Source organism: Rutilus rutilus (genome assembly GCF_951802725.1).
Source record: "Rutilus rutilus genome assembly, chromosome: 14".
Classification (NCBI taxonomy): Eukaryota; Metazoa; Chordata; class Actinopteri; order Cypriniformes; family Leuciscidae; genus Rutilus; species Rutilus rutilus.
Window position 1 is genome coordinate 15,450,645 of NC_140219.1, and position 25,754 is coordinate 15,476,398.

General features: G+C 38.7%; 1 protein-coding gene across 2 annotated transcripts in view; it reads right to left on the reverse strand.

Moving 5' to 3' along the window:
* pcdh1b (protocadherin 1b) overlaps window positions 1–25,754 on the reverse strand; it is a 177,814-nt gene that overhangs the window by 68,670 nt on the left and 83,390 nt on the right. For both annotated transcript variants that reach the window (XM_084430737.1, XM_084430738.1), the window contains exon 4: window positions 184–403. In XM_084430737.1, the coding sequence (XP_084286863.1) occupies window positions 184–403 (220 nt within the window). The remainder of the gene's footprint in view (window positions 1–183; window positions 404–25,754) is intronic.

Consider the following 25,754-nt stretch of genomic DNA (forward strand, 5'->3'; position numbering starts at 1 on the left):
GACCTTATTTTACATTTTTTTTTGTTTTAAAGCAAAGCGAGCGTGAGTGAAGGGCATACAAGTAAACCGTGCAGTGCAGCTCATTACCAGCCGTTACTTAAACAACAACAAAAAAGCTGTAAGATGTAGAAGATCTAAAGAGAAATTTCTGAAAGAGAGTAGAAGGAGTTCATTTCTTCTTACCATTCTCGGGGTGTTCCATCTCTCCGATGCTGCCATCCGGGGTGGTGCGTTCATAGTGGTCTTCAGGTAGGGCGAGGGGCCCGATACGCGGCCCTGAAGAACTCTTACTGCTGGGTGTCTCTGACTCTTCCAGACCGCTGTCATAGTAACTGTGCTGAGAAGGATCCTGCAGATCTTGCGCCTGATTGGCTGTGGAGAAGGTCACTCGGCGATGCGGGAGCTGTGATTTGACAGAGACAGAGGTCAAAGGTCAGCGTGCATGTTGATAACATCATCAGGTATCTTGGTGAATGACTGAATAATTTTCAATCTAATATACAACAACTTTGTTGTACAGAGAATCAGTATTGATCAGTTTTTAGCTCACATATTTAGCGCTGCTAGTGCACCATTTGTTCCACAGACATGTATGATAAATTATGTGTATTATAAAAAAAAGTGTTAATTTCTAAGCGATCTGAATTACAATTTTAACCGAAATAATATTTTGAGAGACCATAATATTAGAGACTTGACCATGGGCTTTTTGGCAAGTAAGCAACTCATTCAATCAATAACCAATCCTATTTTCTTCAGGAAAAAATAAATAAGTAATAATATTACAATTAAATTAAATACAATTATCACAATTAAAATATTAAAATAAACAAATTACAAATCATATAAAACTTGATCTGAATAATAACTTTAAGTGCACAACAGTTTATCATCACTGATAATAATAAGAAATTCAAACTTGGTGTGTGTTAAAGACATCCTTAAAAAATACATTTTAAAAATCGTACTGACCCCAAACTTTTGAACGAGAGTAAATATCATGCATTCCTAACTTACATACACTAACAGCATAGGCAATGTTGATCTATGTATTAATATAGTAACTCGAATTGCATCTTTATGAAGATCCACAGCCGTTAGCCATTGCACATATGGTATTTCCCCTACATCTACATAATACATCCCTGACATGAGCAAATCCCTCAGCACACACTCGTTGTACATCCCAGAGTCATACACACAGATCCCTAAACACACACACTCTCTCTCTCTCACACACACACACACACACACACACACACACACACACACACACCTAAGGCTCAGTGAGGAGTGTATTAAGCAAGTGTTAGCTAAATCCAGTGTGACTGCAGAAGCCAGGTTTGATAAGGATGATAGAAGCCACAGCTCTCCCACAGGAGAAGCCCACTTCACACCCCACCCCTCCCTCAAGCAGTACCAGCGAGAGAATAGGACATTTCGTCAAGATGGAATGAGACAGCTCGCAAATTGGCATTTGGAGCTAGACGGAGACCACTGTCAGCCACCCAGCTCTCCGAGGCACATCCACCCCACCACATACCAATCACAAAACACAAACCTTTAGAGAGAGCGAAAGAAAGGGAGTTGGAAAGTAAAAACAGGAAAAAGAAATCTACTCATCCTCTCACTGTTCTCAATAATACAGAGATGCTCCTCAACCACATCTCTCTTTTTATTTTCTGACTCTCTCTCTCTCTCTCTCTCTCTCTCCCTTGTGCCATGTGGAGTTGCCACAGGGATACACAACCAGTTCATTTCTCCCTCCCTTTCCACTTCTCAGCCTCCTCTTCACCCGCCACACATTCGGTTTGAGAGCTAAGCTGTGATGTTTGTTTTGGTTATTTTTACAAGGTAAACATTTTCTTGTGCAGCACTCCGCTCTGAACACACAAAGCTGCTTGCGTCACACGCAAATGATTTGTGAGTGCGAGGAGAAACTCCTAAAGAAATACACAAAGAAATAACAGAACTCACTTCTCTTAAATCTCACACTTCTGCTGGAGACAATGAAGAAATCCTGGAAAACACAAAGCATTTCTCAAGACAGGCCAGATGACCCTGCCATTCAGAACATAAGTGTTTCCATTGGTTAAATATATGTTATCAGATCTCAGAAATGTTGATCAGAGGACAGATAATGACTATACCACTGTGAATGTGATGCTTTTACATTTGCTGAAAGAAATGACAATTGTTCAGCGGGGAGTCATTACTGTAGGTCTGCTTTTCTGTAATTGCAATTTTCTAAAGTGCTGTAAATTCTACACATTTGTAATTGATGTATAGAGTTCAGCACAATTTCGAGCAACATCAGCTGTTCCAATATGATTTTATGACTTTATTACCTTTAAGTAAATAGAATGACTCTTTCTAAAACTCAGATGACTGATAATCTGATTGAATTAGTTACTTTTGTATGCGCACCTGCGTGACTATGCTAGGGATTACACAGACTGATGCTTTAAGCTTGACTGGTCGACTAGTCGCTGATCATGGCCTATAGAGGGCGGAACAGGACAAGAAATATTTGAAGTCCAATTTACGCTGCGTTTCCAACAGTCAAAATGACAAATAAATGCATTCTCCAAGAGCGCTCCACAAGACATGTTTGATTACACCATCTGGATGTTCAAAATTGATCGGGTGAATGCATGTTTTTTTAAACAGCTTAAGTTAATCACCGTTCTAAACTAATGCACACATATAGAAAGTAGCCCACATCACGTGCAGTTTGCGCTGTATGTGATGTGATCCTTATATATATATATATATATATATATATATATATATATATATATATATATATATATATATATAAGGAAACCATGATACTTTTTAGCAAGTCTTTGATGAATAGAAAGTAAAAAAAAAATAATAATAATTATATATATATATATATATATATATATATATATCTGTATTGATGTTTAGCATTTTTTTAGAATGTAGTATGATAATGATTTTTAAGTATGAGTATTTTTTTAAGTCTTTACTTGCAATCAATTTAATGTGTCCATGCTAATTAAAAAGTATTAATTTCTTAAAAAAAAAAAATCTTACTGACACCAAACTTTTTGAACGGCAGTGTAATGGTATATATATATATATAGAAGCATTTCTATAAAAAAACATATCATATAATGAACAAAACTGTGGTTTGTTGCTTTATTAAGCAAAAGCAATGAACCTAACTTTTATTTTCAACTGAATGTCTATGCTGCAACATAGCATTGAGGATTTCAGCATGGGTGAATGGAAATTTTCACCACACAAACAAGAAAGATTCTTCCATAAGTAAATAAATGAGGAGGAGACATCAACTTTATTGCATCTGTGTTGCACTTGCTAAATTTAATGAATGGAAAAGGAATAGCTGGAGATAATTAGCCACTCCTTAAGTGCATCTGATGTAACAGAAGATGGGCGTTAGTTGAGCCATCTTGATGCATGCAAAGGCTCAAGGGAGGCTTCAAAACCTTCGGTTGCTGCATGTCACACTTTGGCCTGACTTTTTTAGCACTCCTAACACATGGCTCATCTCCTCTGTTCCAGATAAAATAAAGATAAGCCAGACAGTGCACATTTGTGACTCTGGACCACAAAACCAGTCATAAGTCGCACGAGTATATTTGTGGCAGTAGCCACAATACAATGAATGGGTCAAAATGATCAATTTTTATTTTATGCCAAAAATCATTAGGATATTACATAAAAATCATGTTCCTTGAATATATTTTGTAAATTTCCTACCAAAAATATATCAAATTAACTTTTGTCAGTGGATGCAGCAACATCGAGGACTTCATTTGGACAACTTTAAAGGCGAATAGGCGATTTTCTCAATATTTTTTTGCACCCTCAGATTCCAGATTTTCAAATAGTTGTATCTTTAATATAAATAAATACATTTAAATAAATACATCAATGGACAGTTTATTTATTCAGCTTTCATATTATATATAAGTCTCAATTTCAAAAAATCGACCCTTATGACTGGTTTTGTGGTCCAGGGTCACATTTGTGTAAAGCACAACACTTCTATTCAGAGGGGTGAATAGTTTTTGCTGAGGGATTCGTTTTAAGCCTCTTGCTGTGTCTGCTACGAAACCTGCCATCCCCTTACGCTGATAAACAAGAGTGTGCAGAGTGTCCGGTGGATGTGTATAGATGGATACACAAACACACTGGTCTATTGTCCTCCCTGTTCAGAAGGAAGGGAGGTGGATAATACCAGACGAGCAGCTCTGAGCTTATTAGATTTGTGCATCTGTATCTTTCTGTGTGTGTTTCATTGTATCCTGTTCCTCATTAGTTTTCTCTCTCTGTGAGGATAAGACAGTGAAGGGCTATTTTGTGAGACTATAATCCATACTCTCACACAGACACATATGCAGAGATGATAGCGTGGATGCGCTGATATGATAATATGATTTCTGTATCTCATTCTCAAACTGAGATGAGTAAAAGTGGATCAGAATATAGAGAAGGTTTTGAGTGCAGTGTGTGTGTGTGTGTGTGTGTGTGTGTGTGAAAGAGTTTCTTTCGCTGTACTTTCTGTAAAAGCTGCTTTTGTTCCCCCTCTTGGGGTACTTCTACTATTTTAGCCCCCAGCTAAGACAGCACTCACTCACAAACAAAACCAGCTCCCACTACTAACCTCCCCTCTCCCTCCCTTGTGCTGTCGGTCTTACTCTCCCTCCCTCTGTTCCAGGCTAGAGGGTAGGTGCCAGGGTTGAGTTATGTAAGGAATGACAGCTATGCCTGAGGACGGGATTGGTTAGCTGGGAAAATGCACCTGTGGGACTCAGGTACCTGCCTCAGTCCTCAGACTGCAGAAAAGCTTTGATTCCTGTTAACAGCATCAGAGAGATGTGTAGAGAGAGACAAGAGTGCAGGGAGACGAAAGTGGGAGTGAATTCTGTGACTATGAGGGATAGAAATGCCGAGGCGCCGGCAAGCCAAATAGGAGAGTGAGATGAGCAGATAAGGTGAAGAATAAAGTATGGAGAGAGTGATTAATGCGATTGGGTGGGAATGACACTGAACTGATTCTTAAAGACAATGTGAAGTCAAAATTGGCCTATTTAATTTCTTAAATAAATTCCAAAGAAGTATTGGACGAAGAACATTTATTCTCCTCTATAATGAATTTCTTGACGTCACCAATCCATCTGTCATACTGAAGCCGCATCCTGCTAAGGAAGTCTATAATACCTGGGTAAGGCTAGCAATCTGTGATCATTCTCATTTGTTTATTTATATTTATCATATAAAAATATAATACAAAATATAATATAATTAAAACTACAACCTGAGGGTATGTGGTTTTAAAATCAAGATACAAATGTGACTAGTTTCTCTTCAGAAAGGCAGCATTGCGCTGTCAAAACTCACAGATATGTATCCCTCCATCATTTCTAATGGAGTGAAGACTCATTTGCACTCTTGGAGGCTTTTAGCAGATACATCCTCCCCTTAGGAGCAGGAAGACAATACTCCACTCTCTCTAGCCGTGTCACACACTCCCTTCCCATCCACTGCCTCGCCGACACTGGCTCTTAATGCTACATTAGCATGTGTGTCTTATTCAACTAGAAGCCAGAGGCCCAGGTCTAAAGTCTGCCTGTGGATTAGAGAGATGAGATGTGAGCAGACAGCAGCTGCCCAATCACCTGACTTAAGACTAACAACCTCTAACAGGCCCTCAAACAGACATGCTCGGCAAACGCTCCGCCAAGGCACATTTCGGATGGTGCTAGTGTCTTAGTGATGAAGAGGCGGCCAGATTGTCATTTTTCCATGTTAAATTAGCTATCAAAAGCTACAAGAATTTGTACAGAACTTCATTTTATCATGCCTTCAAATGCATGTTTTCGTCACTGTCACGGATGGGGCACATCTGTTTTGCTAAATAAATGGGCATTATGTAAATTCTAAATGGAAATGAAGTGTGACCTACTAAACATAACTCAAATGGAAATGAGTGGTCAGACTAGAGGAGAAAAAAAAAAAAAAAAAAACATACATATCTAACAATGCCTTGTTTTGACTTAAACGCACACACACACACAATATTCACCAATATTCAGTTGTGTTATCATTTGAATTCCTTTCACATGAACTGAGGTGCAGCTAAACGCAACATGAAGTGACGGGTCTGAAGGTTTGCCATGGCAACAGGGATCTGTGATGGATACACTACAGTACTGACAGAGGTAGAGCGACGCTCGCATTTTCACACATACGCACACAGACCCCCAAATCTCGCTTCAACACAACAAATCAACTTTAAAAACATCAAGAGTGTCTGTGAATATATTTTCAATTTACTGGCTCAATGCACCAAACATATCAGCTCTCAAATGCTTAGATATCGCTGGCAACACAACGGCAGCATGCCAATCACACACTTATCAGCTCAGTTTAGATTACTCTGGAAGTTACAGTGTCAAGGGTATTTCCGATCAGCGAGTGCGCGCACACACACACACACACGCATCTGGGGGACAACTGTGAACTGGTATTAAAACACCTGAGCTCTGCTACAGAAAATTTTCATTCCAATATCCCTGCAAACTGAAATCCCCTCCCAAAAATGAAAGCTACAAGAAGTCATGTGTAAATACTTTGGCATTATGCATTTCACTAGTGTCATCCCCCTCCCAACAGATACAAAAAACATGTTTACTGGGATGGTTCACCCCAAAAAATTTAAATTGTGCCATCATTTACTAACCCTCCATTTGTTCCAATCCTACACAAGCATTCAAAAGTTTAGGGTCAGTAAGAATATTTTTTTTTAGTATTATAATTTTTTTTAGAAATTAACACTTTTATTCAGCACGAATGCATTCAAATTGATCAAAAGTGACAGTTTACATTGTTACAAAAGATTTCTATTTCAAATGAATGCTGTTGTTTTTTTTTATTCGTCAAAGAATCCTGATAAAAAAAAAAAAAAAAAAAAAAAGCTTCTTTCAAAAGATCTTACCATACCTAAACTTTTGAACCAGCGTAGGCTTATATCTCTTTCTTTTGTGGAACACAAAAGAAAAATTTAGCAAAACGTTGAGCTATTTTCAATATGATGAAAGTGAATGGGGATCCCAAATGATACAAATGTTCAATAGTCTTAAATGTAAGATATTATCCACTTCTATCTCTCATATCTTATTCATTTTTCTGTATACTCAGACTTAGGGTTAGGGTTAGCTTTCTCTCTCTTACATTTTTTTTGTCTCTCTCCAAGGAATGCTAAAACCAAATGCAGGTGGGGAGAAAAAAAAAAAAAAAAAAAAATCTACTGTGTGGGCCCATAAAAAGACAACTAATACTACTACTCTATCATGCTGGGGACTTTCTATTATTTTCTATACTGAGTTAATGCTATAGTATTTTCTATGCCATAAAACTACCCTCACAGAAACCTTTCTGCATTTTTAAATTTAAATTACTTAGTATGTTTATCGTCCCCACAATAGGTGATTTCAGGTTTTACAATCCTTGCTCCCCCCCCCCCACACCCCACACCCCACCCCACCCCACCCCACACCCCACACACACACATATTTTAGCATACACTAGTTTCAGCTGAAGTAAATTCTTTTAAAGGCATATACTTACAAAGAGAGGGGGAGTTTTTAAGCTGTTCAGATATATGTTTTCCCTCAGGCAAACTTCAGAAAACAAACACACACAAACTCACAAAACCTGATAGCTCCCTCTCTTTAAACGATACTATGATTCCACAGTGTAACGGCTCAGTTAATCTCTCTCAATGTTCTTTGTGTTTGAAAGAATTGAGCAATTGCTACATTAGATGACTATTGGCCCTTTGAGGCTGTAATATAAACATTGAAATGATGCATACGAAAGGCATACATACTGTAGCCTTTTCTCAGATTGTGGCGATTAATGCCATGGAAACGATGCTGGCTGATGCAAATTTATGGTTATGTCAACTAAAATTGGAAATTTGTGCATTGAAACCTATCTATCTTCCTCTTTATTTTGCAAACACACACTACCTTTCTTAAAACACAGGATAAGTCATGGTCTGCTAGTATCTTGTTTCAGGGCAATTTTCCAACCCAGGCTCAATGGTAAAATGTGCCCATATGTTTGCTTCTTGCACTTCACACCAGGCTTACACATATGAAGCTAAATGTCAAAATGCATTAGTTTACAAATCATGCACAATGGTAAAAGTGTGTTAAGGTTATAAGATCGAATTTTGTAAGAAACCTCACAAAACCTCACAGTCTTCATTAACCGATTATCTTCCCCGCAATTATCATTTGTGTGAAAGTTGTTGGTGTTTACTGCCACTCCTGTTAATTGCAGGTGGAAATTGCAGTGAATTGTACGTATAGGTACGTTTTTGGAATCTGGCATGAATTTAGCTAGTGGCACATTTTTGGTATGAGTCTGTGTTGCAATTATCTCCGGGTTAGGCCAACCCGCTGAACACCAGCAGACCAGCTTAGGCTGGTTAAAATGTTTCTACCAACATGGTCAACCTTCAGTCTTCAGTAATTCTTACATTCTCTTTCTCAATCTCTGTCATTCCTTTAGCCCATCTCTTCTTCTGATGAAGAGAGAGGAAAATAAAGATGGAAGAAGAGTGAAAGAGACAGAGATAAAGTGATGAGCAGCAGTCAGTCACTGTGTCTCTTTGAAGGACATCGATTGAGTCATCTATTCCCGACGGTTTATACGGCCCTCAGTATTTTCAGCCAGGTTTGGTGCGGGTATGTATGTGTGTGTGTTTGTACGTGTAAATGATTTTTTCTCTGGAGGGAAAGGGAAGAAAGAGTCTTGATGGAAGGACATCAGAGTCGTAGAGAAAAGTCAACCAAACGACAGGTCTCTGACTAGTGCTTAGCAACACACAAACAGTCATTAGCCATATTTAACCAATATAAAATTTCAAAAACAGAATTGGTCTGAGGTCGAAATAGAAATGCCACAAGATCATTTTGTTGAGGTAACGACATCATTATGTCATGGCCACGCGATAGAAAAAAGTGGCCTCGAGATCATATGTTGAGGGAACGATATATTTTTCTCGTGGCCACGACTTCATATTGTGAGAGAACGACATCTATTTCTCGTGGCCACGAGTTATGTTGAGGGAACCACACCGGTCAATACTGTAACCATACAGCAGTCGGAGATGGAGATGGAGATGACTGATGAAATAACACAGTGTCTCTGGCATTAAGACATGGGTACGTTATAAGTGAAAGACACCTGAAGTGCATTCTTAAGTTGAATGGGCTTTTTCATCGGAAATTTGCTGGCTTGAATGAAATACTCAGGTCACGAATAAAGTCCCGTTTACATTAGTAGCATTGGGTTGAATCTGTTGTAACCATGGTAACGTCTTTGTAACGGTTACTAAATGATGAATAATAGGTGTAAATCGTTCATTAGTGCTTAAATGCTTTGTTCTCTCACAATGACCTCATGTGGGAATCGTAAGCACTTTTTGGCTTTAGCTAGTTAGACTCTGTGGCTTCACCTTCACAATGGCCACTGCTGTGTTAATGTGTGTGACTTTCACAGAATGTGCTATAGACCTGGGAGGCAGGTCACCTCCTCTGGTGTTTCTGTCGTCCTCTCCCCATGGTCCTCTCTTTCCCCGGTTCCCTCTCCACTTCCATTTTTCCTTCCCTCTTTCTGAGCAGGACATTAATCAGCCAGAAACCCGTGAGTATCTCTTTCTTTCTCCCTCTATCTCTACTTACAATCAACACTATAACCTCTTATTTCTCTGAAGAAAATTGGGAGGTCATTTTAGAGATGCGCATGTGTATCTGCGTGTGTTGGTAAGTGTTTGGGAAAGAGCTGAGTGGCGCTCTCTGTTAGCTAGACATCCTGCTATCAGATAGCTGCTGGCAATACACAGATAAGACCAGATTAACTCACTCTCTCTCTCTCTCTCTCTCTCTCTCTCTCTCTCTCTCTCTCTCTCTCTCTCTCTCACACACACACACACACACACACACACATAGTGTGAGATCTAAAACTACTGTAAATGACTGCTGTTTGATATATAGCCTAATAGATGGCAGCAAGAATGGATAATAATATGAATGGATATTACTACAGTACTCTTCTGATCTAGAGGTTAATGAAGGGCCTTCTTCCTGTGATTGGGTTCATGGACAGTGAGGTCTGAAACCAGTTTAAGTGTTTCTATTTAGCCCTTTTTTCCAAATTTAATATATCAGCATAACAATTATCAAGCATGATTTTGTAATTTAACTAAATGTAATAATATTTATTATTTAAAATAATGACATACTGTATATATACACACACGCACACATGCATATATACATACATATATACATATGCACACACAAAAATGTAAGAATATATCTAAAATCATTATTCTAAATAATATTCTTACATTTTTGTGTGTGTGCGCGAGTTCGAAAGTTAATTACGTGAGCATTTTGCTTCGTAAGAGCAATATTAGATTATCATTAGGAATCTGCAAAGAAGTGCAAAAAAAACCAAGCAAGGTTAATCACTTTCACATACTGCAATGGTGGTCAACGTCAACGCTCCCGTGAGAAAGAACTGCTCTATACAGATCATGTTACATCCAAGGCTAAGTTAAATGTAAACTTAATCTAACACAGGTGTGCTTTGAAGTTAATCTTACATTTTCAGATTTAAATTTAGTGCTCGCTTTGATTATTACACGGTGACAATCAAAGTCAAATTACTTTTAAATGTATGAGGTAACTGGCGACGTCACTCAAGCAGACCTAAACACTGATGCTTCCCCTAAGAGCTTCAGGGTTCAGTGGTTGGAATAGACTCAACACAGACCTCATGTCAGGAAAGGCACTACAGTAGTTGAGAAAATGCAGGTGAACATCAGTAATTGCTCCTTTGGCCTCTACTGCAATGAAGCAATAGGTTTCAGGCAGTTCTGTGGACGGCCGTGTGTGTGTTCTGCTGCCTGTAAATCAGTGGAACGACTTCATGGGCTTCACAAAACACATTGGCAAGTCTTCAGCATCCACTTGTTATGGGAACTGTGCCATCGCCGGGACATTCAAGGGTTGTTGTGAAATTCAAAGCAGTAAAAAAAAAAAATTAAAGGAAAACCCAGACAGAATATATATTAAATTTACTGTAATTTCAATGTATCAGTGGAATCAACTGCCTACCCATCACCCCGTGCAATTTTTCTTATACCTTCAAATGTGCTGATATCAAACAAATGGAGAGGAAGATGAAAGGTGTTTGAAGGAAGGAGGAAATGAAAGGCAGATGAGACGATGTGTACGTGTGAAGAAGCAGAAAAAGGAGCAGCACGTGTGTATATGCCTTGTGTTCCCCTCTACTTCACTTTTCATTATTTTATGCTTGCTGCGTCTTTTTAAAGGTGCTCTCCTTCTTTGTCACTTTCTTGCCGGCACCTCATTTTTTTTTTTCTCCCGTTGCCGCTCTTTGTGGCCTCGGCAGGAAGGATGACGGGTGACTACTCCATCGCCGCCTGCAGTGCTGGTCTTTATCACACTGTACACGCTAAATATAGCCCACTTCGTGCACACGGACCGGAGGGGAGCGAGCGTCTACAAATGATTTAGTGTGTGCATGCATGTTTGCATCGAGGAGTGTTATAAAACCTGGGGAAGGCTAACGGTTAGCAGTAGCATTCATCTCAAAGGCAGTTGCTTGGCTAGGGCAGGACCCCCTTGGAAGTAGCCTATGCAATTTAAAATCTGCCAAATCTAGAAGTTTTGAATTCGCACGCCAAAGTATTCTTCGGTTTATGCTACGTGATGCGTACAGTATGTGACACAAATTGCATTATCAGCACATTACACGCATACTGTACTTACACAGAACGACTTTTTAAACCGCATTTTTCCACATATTTCCGCATTTATTTATACGTTTGTCCACAAGGTGGCAACACTGCAAATTGCATCATCAGCACAGTTCACACGTACAGTACTTGCGCAGATCGGCACACATGCGCCTAAATTTTTTTCAAACTAATTAGTTTGTCCACAAGGCCCCAGGCTGTTGTTTCACAGTCGCAAAATAAACAGGAGACAACAACAACAAACTACTGGAGACGGCAACAACAACAGATGCCCATGTTGACTGCTTGTGTGAAGGGGGTTCAGAGACTCCAGTTTAAACAAGTACGTACATTTTAAGGGCTTTACCAGGCAAGGCCTTTCCCAAACCAACTTTCAAATTCAAACTTGGTTAGCCTGTTAACTGTCAGCATGCTTTCTCTTGCCTTTTTTCCCTCCCACAGACTTTGGTCTTAAAAAGCTTAAAAACCCCAAATTCATCCTGTGAAAACCATTTTGGAACTGGACATTGCGTTAAACTGTACCTTAATGCCTTTTAGCTTGCTTCAAATTTGAAACACAGCTTGGTTATGCACAAGGCTTTGATTTTCTTTTAAATATATTATTTATTTATTTATATTATATTATATTTATTATTTTACACTTTCATTTTTTGAAGCTGCTTTCCTTAAAAAAAAGAGACCTTAGGTCTGTATTCCAAAGCATTCATGAATTACAACCATTCAAGTTCAGATTATCCTCAATAAAGAGTGTGACAGTGAACAGTTTAAACCCCAAAGAGAACAGCAGAAGTGCTTATCCAAGTTATCTAAGCAATACCAGGGGACACGATGCTTAATATATCCCTCAGTTGGTCAGCTTTCTCATTCTGCCTCCACAAATGCAAACTATCTCAGTCTGTTTGTGAAACTCTGCAGACCAGGGCTGGGAATATCTGATCTTAAAGACCTGGTTACTTTGCATACATATCTGATGTGGGTTTTGGTGGAGACTCAAAGTCTCTCTCTCTCTATCTCTCGGTATCTCACTGTGCACTTGCATGCAGAATGATGAATCTGTACACATGGTGCTGGTGTCAGAGAGAGTGGGGAACAGATGGTGCTCTACGCTCAGAGGAGAGGTTGCGGACGCCAATAGGCAGGCGAATGCAGCCCAACGCAATTACAGACATCCACTCTCTATTCCTCCAGCTGAATTATGAATACAGGACTGTGTTCTTTTGGATAGGCAAATGAGAGATATGGTGAGGTCACTGCAAGCCACTGCTGACATCTTGATGTTTTTTTTATGCTTACAAAATACATGGCAGGGCAGACGTCACCATTCGTAATGACTGTGTATGTATTTAAGCAGACAGAATGCAAACTAGGCCTGCTTTAGTTTGCATTTCAAAATGGCCACATAAAGATGCAAAAGCGATAGACACGGAACAAATGAAGCTCAAAGAGTTTGAGAAGGCTCAAACCTTAACAGTAATTTGTGTCTGTAGCCTAAGGTGTATTTATACTGAAACACAGATTGTGTGAGGAGGGGAAAAAAGTCAAGTTTTCTTAACGATCACACAGACTATTACATAATGTCAACTGGTTCATTTTTGGAATACTGTACCAGTCTAAACATGTCTAACAGAGCACAAGGGTTTGGTGACGACGAGAGCGAGGGCGACATTGGCAGGGATCGAGGGATGACATGCTACTGTCAAAAGAACCCAAAGCCAAGAAGCCATTAGCTTGTTTTCCAGCCACAATTTGTTATGCAAACTTTACCATACAAATGCTGGATGGAAACAATACTACAAATAAATAAAACCATAAATAAATACAAATTAAAATCTCCAAATGTGCATTAAAAAACACTCCCTTAAGGTCATCCTTAGGCCAGTGTGAAAGGTTTGGGCCAGTGTGAAAGGTTTGGGTCAGGAATTTTTTTTTTTTTTTTTTTTTTTTTTTTTTTTTAACGAAGTCTCTAATGCTCACCAAGGCTGCATTTATTTGATCAAAAAGACAATAAAACAATTTGAAATATTAATCTTTTGTAATAGCATAAATAGCTTTACTGTCACTTTTTTGTCAATTTAATTCATCCTTGTTGAACAGAAGTATGCATTTCTTAATAAAAATAAAATAAAATAAAAACCTGACCCCTAACTTTTGAACGGTAGTCTGGCTAATGCCACAATCACACACACACACACACACACAGAACTGCTAAATAAAGCAATGGGATGGGAAGCTGTCTGGGTGATGACAGATGCAATGATCCCAAAAGGAATTCGGACAAAAAAAACAAAACAATCCCAAAGGAATGCTACATACTGTACGTGCAAAACTATTCGGAATGCCTGAACTCTGATGTTGGACAGCCGCAGGGTACAAAATGTCTGGCTAAAATACAAACTTCAGTATGCAAAAGGCTTCCTCAGCTAGCCTATAAGATACTGAAACTAAGAGACACTAGAGAATTCCACAGAAACAGGGGACGACAAACAAACATTCCGACAAACAAACATGTAAACACAATCTCTCTCACATTCAAAGTATGAAAGCTGCTTTTCATCTCTATGTTGTGTTTGTTCACCAGGGCCACTGCTGTAACTCCACGTGTACACACTCATACTCACTAATGCACAAAAATAAACATTCTCATGGGAGATGGAGAGATCAAAACAATACTGGCACCATTCAAAGTACTTCATCAGCATTGGCACTATCGTTTCACTGTACTACGGCCTTCTGTTGAGCCTTATCTCAGCCCTCCGTAAACCTGATGGCACGAACACACAACAAAGTATTTGTCATTCCTGAATCCTTAGCAGTCATCTTTGACTGCTATCTCAGATCTGTATCTAGATTGCTACAAAGTTTCAGCAGCATAATGCTTTCAGCTGAACATCATGTTGTCAACCAATATAAAACTATAAATCTGATAAAATCTCTACAAATCAGAATAGAGTGAAATTGAGTTTTTCCACAAACAAAAACGTTTCATGTCGAGACGCTCAGACGCATCAGTGAACTTCAGGCATCCATGAACGTGTTGCTGCGAAACACGACATACATTTAACAGTTGTTAATTTTACGGAATTATCTGAACTCGTGCTCTCAAAAAGATTATACAATCTGTAAACCCAATGACAAACTGCTCTGGTCATAAAAATAAATGAAGTTTTGGTTTGGTTGTTTTACTTTTACTTTTTATTCCCAGATGTGGCTATAGTGAGCAAAGGTAAAAGTAGATCTATGAAGTGGCAAAGAAATAAGAAATAAAAGAGAGAGAGAGAAAAAAGAGTGAGTCTTCTTTGTGTTCTTAGACAAGCATCTGATTTGAACCCACAGTTCAAGACCTCTTCCAAGAATACAAAGCACTCTTTTATGCACCTCAGACAAAGCGGCGGTCTCTTCCATGAGCACACAAAGCCTGCTCCTCTCACTTTGTACACCTTTTGTTTGTTTTAAGTGCTATATTTTCCAATGTTAGCACATTGGTATGAGATACTGATGTCTGTTGTGTCCACTTCTGCTTTCAGTGAGGGCCTGTATTGTTTTTTTAACTTATTTTTTACCTCAAAAGACTTAAAGATTGAAGCACATTACTAGTCATGCAAGGTGGCACTGAAAGAACTGTGTGTGTGTGTGTGTGTGTGTGTGTGTGTGTGTGTGTGTTTGTGTGTCTATAAAAGCAATGTCACGAAAAAGCCCCTTTTAAATACTTCTAAAATGATGACAGGATGCATCATACCATCTGTTATGAAAAAAGGAGAGAGAGAGAGAGAGAGAGAGAGAGAGAGAGAGAGAGAGAGAGAGAGAGAGAGAGAGAGATCGAAATCATATCACGAATAAGCAAGCAAAACACCACGCTACTGCAAACCCAACAATCAAACGATATCGACCTGCTCTTGCTAATCAAGCCAGACTGCGTTTTCACAGAAAACATGATGTGTTAGGAAGTGTATTAGAGCTTCTACTTCTTGATTAGGCACATTTGCTCATTTCCCGTAATGCCTTGAAATTAATGAACAAACAAGTGACCAGCAAAACCTCAATGATAATTAGCACAATTATGAAGCGACTCCCAACAGCTCTCATGTGCCAGAGTCTTACAGTCGTGTTTATGTGCAAATTATGAGCTGTGTGATTTATTGGCTTTTGTCTCCAAAGCCTCCAGTGGGTTACAGGGAGTGAAGTTATTGGTTTCATATTTTGAAGAGGTTCTAATTTGCTAAAGGGAAATTATGGAACTCAGTCCTGTTCGTTTTAGAGCATTTGGTTAGAAAACAAGATGCCGTCATTTGAAGTACAGATGGTAAACCCCCTTGCCAGCATTCAAACTTCCTCCTAGAGTCTGGCAAGACCAAAACTTCAAAAAGTTACAGGGTCACCTCATCGAGGAGGAGGGATATTTCTGAACACAGTGATTGACAGGGCAGACATCATGCACCACATTTCTGGTACAGAGTATTAGCCAAGTTTTAATTGCAGAAATGGAGAAAATACTGTGATAAATATCACTACCAGATCATCCTTGTATAGACTACCGTTCAAAACGTTTGTAAATTTTGTTGAAATAAGTCTCTTATGTAGTAATATATATATATACTACAATATAAAATAACAGTTTTTGTTCATGATTATTTGATGAATATAAAATTCAATTATTTGAAAGAGAAATATTTTATGAAATGATAAATGTCTTTACTTTCACCTTTGATCAATTCAATATGCAATTGCTGAATTAAAAGTTTTGAAATATTTTTTTATTATAACCCCAACATTTTTAACGGTAGCATATTACTGACTTCCTCTGTGAACAAATTGTGGTCAAATCAAACATCCTTCAAGTCTTTCAAGCAACACTAAATATGATTTGATCTGATGCAACCAACAGGAATAGTTCAGCTGTGAACGGATGATTCACAAATCATCCCTCAGAAAAATGATGGCATCAACGTCAATTATTAGCATTAAAATGCATCAACACACCATGCTTATCTACACACAAGCATACCTTTATGTTACAGACAAAACAATAGTGTGAATTCACAAACTGAGGTGAGGCACTGTTGAGAATGTTTATAACTTATATTGTTATTTTTTATCAGTCTTTGTCTTTGGTTTTTGTGTTTGACGCATACACTCTAAGGAATGCTAGTCAGAACAATAGCCACAGCTGGCCAGGACATTGGCCATTGTATGGTCTGTTTTGGCAATGACAATGTTTTATAAATCAGTATGACTTAACAGGAAAAGCATGAGAATACAAACTAGACAGATTGCATTTCCACTTCCTCGCACAAACAATGGTACAACCTTCTCATGACTATCTTAATTAGCGATAGTAATCAGTTAATTAGTAAAGAACCCTTGATATTAGCTCCTGGTGATGATGACTATTTGTGCAAACGTTCAGTTAGTTAAATAGTACACCACTTAAAAAGATGCTAGGCTACATTTTGCCTTTAACGTGAGCTTTATGGATGTTCTCTTTCAACAATTCGGGAATAAGATTCCAGCTATATATTAGCATTTGCCAGAACCAAAAACGTATCTTGTTCCATCAAAGACAGCCAAGTTATTGGTACCGTTGGAGAGTTCTTTGATCTGAAATATGCAAGTAAAGGTCTATACACCTCTGAGGCACGGATCAATACTCTTCTTTTCCTATTCTGTTCTCCCTGCATCCCTCCTTCCCAGCCTTTCGTCGTTTTTTCATTGAACAGCAAGCTCTTTCATACCGGCACTGCCCATTAGGATTCAAGTGTGGTGGTGAGGCAAGCTCTCAGACTTAAACAAATGACAGTCTCTTCGTCATTTCCATGTCTTACTGTCAGACTCTGTTTTTCGGCAATCCATGGAGGCTGTTATACATAAATAGTTTGAGTCAACCGAAGAACAGTTCACGAATGATTGAACTTGTACAGGTGATGTCTTGTGTTTGCTTATGGGTTTGTGCACAAGTTGCAGTGTTTACACACTCTGTGTGCGCTGGCTATCACATTTACACACACACAAAAACTCAGAGTTCACACAGCGAACTCCAGCATGCAAAGACGAAATCATGCAAATGCACAGTGTGTCCAGGCAAACAAACCCATCACATGAGCTTTTGTTTGCAAATGACATCATACCACAGATGCACACACAAATACACTAATTGGTCAAATTTTTAGGAAATTTTAGTTTAAAACATGTGGCAAGTTCTTAAAATGTCCTATGTGTATTCGTGTTGGTTTCAATTGGTTTAGAAAAACTGTATCATGTTTTTTTTTTTTTTTATCAATGTGTATAGATAGATAGATAGATAGATAGATAGATAGATAGATAGATAGATAGATAGATAGATAGATACAGTATAATTAATTATATATATAAAAAAGGATTCATGTATTAAAAAAAGTTTAAAAGTTTATTCTAATAATCAAAGTTATTATAACTAGGCTACTTATATGTGATGCGATCTGGGAAAACCCGTCGGATGTCGCGCTGGGCCGTTTTCAGTAAATTCCAAAATAGTTTGAATGTCAGTTTTTTTGTCAAATTTTTTTTTTATTAAATTATTATTCTATAACATCTTTTCTCTTATCTCTGAAAATATCTTGGCAAAATTCCCTTGTTTAGTGCAGAAAAACAGCGATTTATAGTGTCAAGCTGAAAATACTCTCTTTCTCTAATGCATTCTATGCGACCATTAACGCCCGGCAGAGGGGAAAAAAACAAAACAATCGCCGTATATCCCATACACCTGTCCGTCTCGTAACACTACAAAGATAGTTTACCTTTAAAATAAACCACATACATGTACAGTGAATGTGTATAGTGCGCATTTCGCGCCAATAATCCTGTTTAAACTATAACGTCACGCAGTTTCATAACAATAACAATCGCGAGATGGACGCGTCTCAATGGTGACAGTTATTTAAACCTGTTTTTCTCAAAATTCCGTTCCAGAAAATCATAGAGATCGGCCGACTTCAGATAAACATAACTTCTGCTACTAACAAGCTATGATAAAAATAAAAACAGATTTGGAAAGGGCTTGATACCAGCATCCATATGATATCAAAACCTGTAATAAGAAAAATTTCACCATGTGGTGGGTTTTCCCAGATCGCATCACATATTATAATTCATATATAAAAATAATAATAATAATAATAATAATAATAATAATTGGACTGCTTATATATTCATGTCATTGTATGAATAAATTAACAAGTGTCATGTCATTACCCTAATTTCAATTGTTTATGGCTGACGTCAATAGCCAGGCAATGTCTGCGACATGCACATGTTCACCAAGGGGAACATCAACTTCAAAGAGAAAACCAGGAACTGGCCCCAGTAACAATGGATGAGTTCTACCACCGAGCATCCTGAGAGGAAGACTTGCGCTTGCATATGTGTTTTTGCATTTACATATTTTAATGTTATTGTTGATAAGAGGAAGTTTAGCGAGGAGTGGCTTCTAACTGAGTTGTGTAGCGCTAGTTGACTGAAGATATGGAAAGTCTGCATAGTAGTGCACTTCAAAGCCTGCTTTCTCATATCAGGCTTGTGCATTAGTGCATGTTCTCAACTGGCCCAGAGGGAATCGACTAGTTGTGCATATGTATCTGAAATTACCATAACTATGACTAAACGCTAAAGCGTTAAAGTGGACGTAGTTGCCATCAAGTCCAACATCACATATGGCGTGGTACCCGAGTCTCCCTACTGGGCTCATCGTTTGGCCTAGTTCTCTGTGGTCAGCCCAGATGGAGGGGCCTTTATTTTGGCTCTTTCAGTTGATCGCAGCACACAATAGGTTGAATGGTCACTTTTCTTACGTTCCGCTAAAACAATCCTTCAATAATTGGAGACTCTGATCAGCCTGCCAAAGACAATAAGCAAGATCAAAGCAGTATTCCATTTCTGTTCTATTTGAGTCTGTTTGTGAGTGTGTGTTTATTTGCATTAGGCCGCTGGCCCATTTTGAGTGTGAGCGCTACAACAGCAATGTTAATGGTCGTATCACATGGCATGCAGAGCGGGCTGGAGTCTAGGGGCTGAGGGCTGTGCCGTATAAACAAAACTCATCCAAAGAGATAGAAAGAGAGAAAGGACACAAAAAAGAGGGAGAGAAAAACTGAGTGAGTGATGACCGCCAATCAAAACGCCTCTATCTCTCTGAGCAAGTGTCACGTTTCTGGCACGAAGGCCAGAGGAGATGGAAACATAAGAGGGATGGGGCAGGGGAAATTGGCGACTTAACAGCAGTGAAAGCCCATTATCATGCTGTGGCACAGCTAGAAAAAAATGGACAAAAAAATAATAACATAATAAATAAAGAAAAACAAATAGGAAGGCAGGAAATGGAAAGTAAGCAGACCTGGCAGGGGCATCTTGGCTTCTCTCTAGAACCCATCTGCATTTCTTTACAATCATAAAACAACACTAGGGCAGCATTTATCAGCCTGATACAGCCTCTGGAAAGAGGCGAATTAAAGAGCCAAAATGAGATATGGAGAGATAAAGACGCTATGTGCGCAACGACTGCCATTTGCTGCGAGATGCCCCCGAGGGGAGCAGGTCGTGATGGAGAGCCACAAATTTACACTTCGAATGCTTTCCGAGTAAGTAAAACAACAGCCGTGCCTTGCGCGAGACAGGTTCAACCAGCCGTTCTTTGGGAGACCCATGCTGGGAGTGCGGTCGAACGAGAATGATTCAAGTTCTGGACCCTTGCCAGCACCGATACCTCGTCTGTTTCCTGCGGTGCGGGCTCTGGGTGACCCCTGTGGCGGGCGTGTTAGAACATGCATGGAGATGGTTTGAGAGAGGTTAGTGTCGGAAAAGAATGATATTGTCAACACAGGTTGTCATGGCTTTTAAATGGCAATAGGCAGAAAGAAAACATAGGGTTAATTGGTTTAACAGTGCGAGGGTGCGCCTACATGTGTTTTGTACCATTTTTTTCCCCATGCGACAGTACAAATGTCAATAAAATCATCCATTCAAACCAGGTTTGTGCACCATTCAGAATTCAATTGAGAATGTCCTTTAAATTACAATTACATTTGAATTGAGGCAGCAATAGCTGCTTTTTGAATTTGAATGCAAGGAAGCAGAATTAAAATGATCTGAAACTATTTTTTAACTAAAAAAGGAAATCTTTTCAAGACAAACTTTTAATATTGACTTGAAAAGGCCTTTTTTTTAAATGTTTTGAAACAAAAGTAAAGCCTTAAAGTAAGACTTTCTTTTTGTATTATTTTTTTTTGTATATGACCTTGAATAGAATTTGAACTGAAGTATGAAAAATAAGAATAGCAAATTAAAATTGAATGTAAAGAAACTGTAACTGTAGAAAATAAAATTGTAGTAAAGTAACTAGAAAAGAAATTGGGTCAATATAAACCTAAATCTTGGTTTGACAAACCAAGACTTTTTTTTTTTTTTTTTGAGGGGGTGGGGGGTTATAGGGCAGAAAAACAGACACAGACAGACAGATAAATAGACAGATGACATTTCTTTGAATTGCAAATCAGTAAATTCTTCCTCTTCCTGTCATTCCAGTTCAATTCAAATTCATTCTCATGAACTGAAAGGGAGCCACTTCTTCAATTCAAAATTTTGCACAACCCTGGTTCAAACACACAACACAAAGCCACTAAGCGAAATCGACTACGTAGGTGTGTCTTTCTTCCTCTCTTAGGCTCCTGTCAGCCTGTGGGAGAGGAGTGTGTTGACAAGCGCAACCCCTGTCTTTGTCCCTGTTTGTTTGTGTATAAACAGCGGCAAGGGCAGAGACACTGAAACACCAGAACTCCAAACAAATGACCCAAATGAAGAGCTCACTTGCCAGCGTTAAAGGGACAGAGTTCACTACGCATCTGTCTGCTAACAAGCACCCTGCCGGAGAGCCTTTTGTGCTCCAATTTGAGACCTCACTGGCCTGAGAATGAAGAGAGGTGACCGACACAGGGTCACTTACAATCACAATCTCAGCCACTGCCAGATCATGAAACAACCTTTAAGCTGGACGCAACCATTTGTTTGTTTCAGACTTCATCAAACAGGGTGGAGACCACAATAGCTTTAAGACGCTTTTAAAAGCATTGGCAAACTTCGGCTACCGCTACATTCTAATACCCACGGGCTCGTCCATATCAAAGCAGCAATTTAAGAGTGTGTTTAACCACACAAGCCCCTTATAATTCTATTTCTAAGAGTAGCTTTTCTATCTGAGCAGGATAAATGATGTCTGTACAAAGTCAAACTTTGTCTATTTAATGCAAATGTACAAAAACTGATTATTCCACTGTGGCCATTTTGGCAAATTCAACTGACAATGCAGTCAGTATTTTCCATATCAGAGGACAAAAAAGAGAGAGAGAGAGAGAGAGAGATAAACATCATTCTGTCTGAGTGAATCAATCGTTTACCTTGTCATTATTATTCGGTTTGCATACCAAATGTGTTTACATAAGAATAACAGACTTGAGGGAACAAAAACAATTCCCTTGTCAGCCTGTATATTTTCTTGTTGAAGTCTGGCCTTCGCTAAACGGTCCGTTCAATCTCAATACATCTTCTAAATGTGGCGTGACAATTTAGGCATAATTACGTGGCTAATACGTTATTAACAGAGACGTGGTAATGTATTTGGACGCCGAGAAGTGTTATCTCCAATTACCTTCATTTGGGCTTTGTAAAACGATCAGGTAAAGTGTGAAATAAGAGAGTCAGATAAGAGGGAGGGTTTGCAGGTGGAAATGTAAATATGCGTTCGATTGAGGTCGGAATGTCGAGGATATTTCATTAAGCTTGCCCGCTGCTTGCTGTGATAGCTGGGATTGGATAAAAAGGGAGGGAGGAGAGGCTAGGATTGGATAGGTGGAACAGAAAGAGAGGAAGAACACAATTCATGAGAAATTATCTATCATCTAATAAACTTTCACTTTAAAGCTTTTTTTCTTTTTCTTTCTTCAAATATTTTGAACAATGTGTTTGCTCTCTAGATTTTTTTATTTTATTTTTCTGGAAAAACTTGTTTTTCTTATATAAAATGACATTACATTAATTTCTTCGAATTTCAATTATTTTGAATTCTATATATTTACATCCAATCTCAAGTTGCTATTCTGCATACTGTTGCTGCTACACCTCTGTTAAAAAAAAAATAAAAAAATTTGGGAAATTTTTTTTGCAAGATGGGCCAATTTCAAACCTTGAATTTCTCACTTAAGCAGCAATGCACATGTTCTAACCACTATGTCACAGCTCTTTTTACCTCCGACTTTGCGCAGGCACTAATAGCTCAATGTTATCTGCGGTAGGCAATAAGGTGCAACTGTTTAGTCATTTTGTACGGTTGTGTTTTGACACATGCACCTTCACACGCGCATACGTTACTTGTACTTCGGTACAAAGTGGCCAGCGTTGCATTGTTAATAAGGATATCAGCTTGATTAAAACATGCCTGGGGCACTTTCACATTTGTCATTGTTAGATTAAATTCAGTTTGAGGCTTTTATATTTTGTCTCCTTGATTTCCCCCCCCCCCCACACACACACACAAACACACAAACACACACATACTTTGTCAGGCACCAGTGGCCAGTGGTCAGGGAGAGAGGATGCATTGCGAACATCATCTCGTTCATCATGAGTTGGACAGGGGGCAGTAGAGTTGACAGAGCTGTTCCATCAGTCACAGCAAAGACATACACACACACACACACACAGACAGCACCACACACTCTCGCCGGAGATAGATCAGGTTGAGGTCCAGTGAACAGTGTTTATCCACTTTCAACATGCATCGTTTACTACATGGAGATCTTTCTTTCATCATAACTTATGCACCATAATTCACACGTTAACAGACACACTCATATCGTGGAACACTTATTCCCCAGTGTCTTCTTGAGACATTCAAAGAGGAGACAAACACACACACATAACTGTTCCAGGGGCCATTGTATTGTTGGCTCAGACAGGGCCAGTTGCTGACGGAGATGGTTACCTTGGCGTTGGGTGACAGCGGATCAATCTGTAATCTGTGTCTGTTATTGATGATGGTGTGTGAAAGAGATAGTGGAGCTCGATTCCACAACCTTTCATCTCGCCGTTGTTTCCGAACTGATTCTGCTTGATTTCTGAAGCCAGACATTTTGCATAGAATTCCACTGCAAATCAGATAGTTGAATGAGAAATGATCCTTCTGAAGAGACTGACAAAGTTTGTCATATATTGTGTTTTGGGTGCTGGCGTGCTTCCCAGCTTCACCAGGAAAAAATAGTGGCTGACTAACTTCACTAGCTAAGGTTCACTGGTGAACAGTAAACTAAACTAGCATTTATGGCAGGATATACTGTAGGTGTTTCTTTAAAGATAATGACACTGAAAGCAGAGTAAAGAGATGAAAGTAAATTATTTAAAGAGATTGCTGCAGGACACAAGGCACGACCTAAACTTGATTTAAACCTTCATTTCTCACTCGAACATCAGGCACATGCCATAATTCTGACTTAAAGTGAAAGAGATTTCTGAGAAAAAAACATTTAAGGAGAAATCAACTCCCCCGCTGTTCAGAAAGGATCTCTGATGCCAGTAAATGCAGAAGAAGGAATGAGGGTGGAGGCTTTGCACGTATAATAATATTAGATAGAGATACAGTGGCTGTGAGGCCAGCCAGTCTCTCTCTCTCTCTCTCTCTCGCTATGAAGGCAATGACCACTTTGCCTCATTTAAATGGACTTGAGCTTAGCAATTTAGCAGGCTAGCAAACAGCACCTCGAACGCAGCATGTATAAGTCACATTTCACCCCTAACACACTCACACACACCACCCACGTTACATATCATGGCGTACCGAACGTGCCCCGCCCAACTCTGGTCTACTGTAGAGGTTGACCTCACAAAACTAATTTTTCTTCCTTGACATTTGATTACTAATAGTAATTAGGGGTGTAACGGTACACGTATTCATCCCTGCAAACTGTCTTAACTGACCACCATTAACCACCAATAATCGCAATAAGCTCCGCGTTTTGTTACTTTTGATAAGAAACAATGTGTCATTTTTCAAATTATGTCCATATGTCCCATCCATAAATTATTTGATCACGAAATTCAAACAATAATTGCCGTTTTTAACGCTCTTTAATGTGGTGTGACAGATAGCAGCAGTGGACGCGATCATCTCTTCCTAAGAAACATGAATGAGCATCTGAAGGTATGTTGACTTACTGAAACGTAGGCTATTATATCTCGTGTAATCGCTCAATCAGTGTTTCAACGGCGGAAAAACATCAGTAAAACAGCTTGTAAACAATATGCCACGTTACGTAGCATTACATCATTTTCCTCAGGCAAGTCATTCATTGTCCACAGTTAGTCAGAGAAATTGACTCTTTTGCTAAATATATGCTCTGTATTAGCCTATACATTCATTATGTTTTACTTAACCTGTTAGTGATGTCTTGATTATTATCGGTCATGAAAATGACAGCCAATGTGTAGATTATATTATTTCAACAACGAATTGGAGTAAAAACATATAGCCTAATTACATTTAGAAGTTAATGCAAAAACTGCCTTATGCACAGTTTACATGTTTGCATACAATGTGTTATTTGAGTGTTGATTATTATGTAAAAAAAAAAATAATTTAGGCTGATAGTTTGGGCTACGTTGTTAACCTTTAATGTGCAAGTAATGGCTGCATAAATAGTTTACAGCATTATAGCAGAGATAAAACTAAAATTAATCCTTAAGAAACTTTTCATTATAACTGAATTCATTTAAAGACAGAGACACAATTTGTTCACTAAACCACTGTTTAATAATAAAAAACAACAATTTATGTTTAGTTTTCCATGTTTTTCTCCCTTCTACAATGTTGAATCTGCCCACTAAT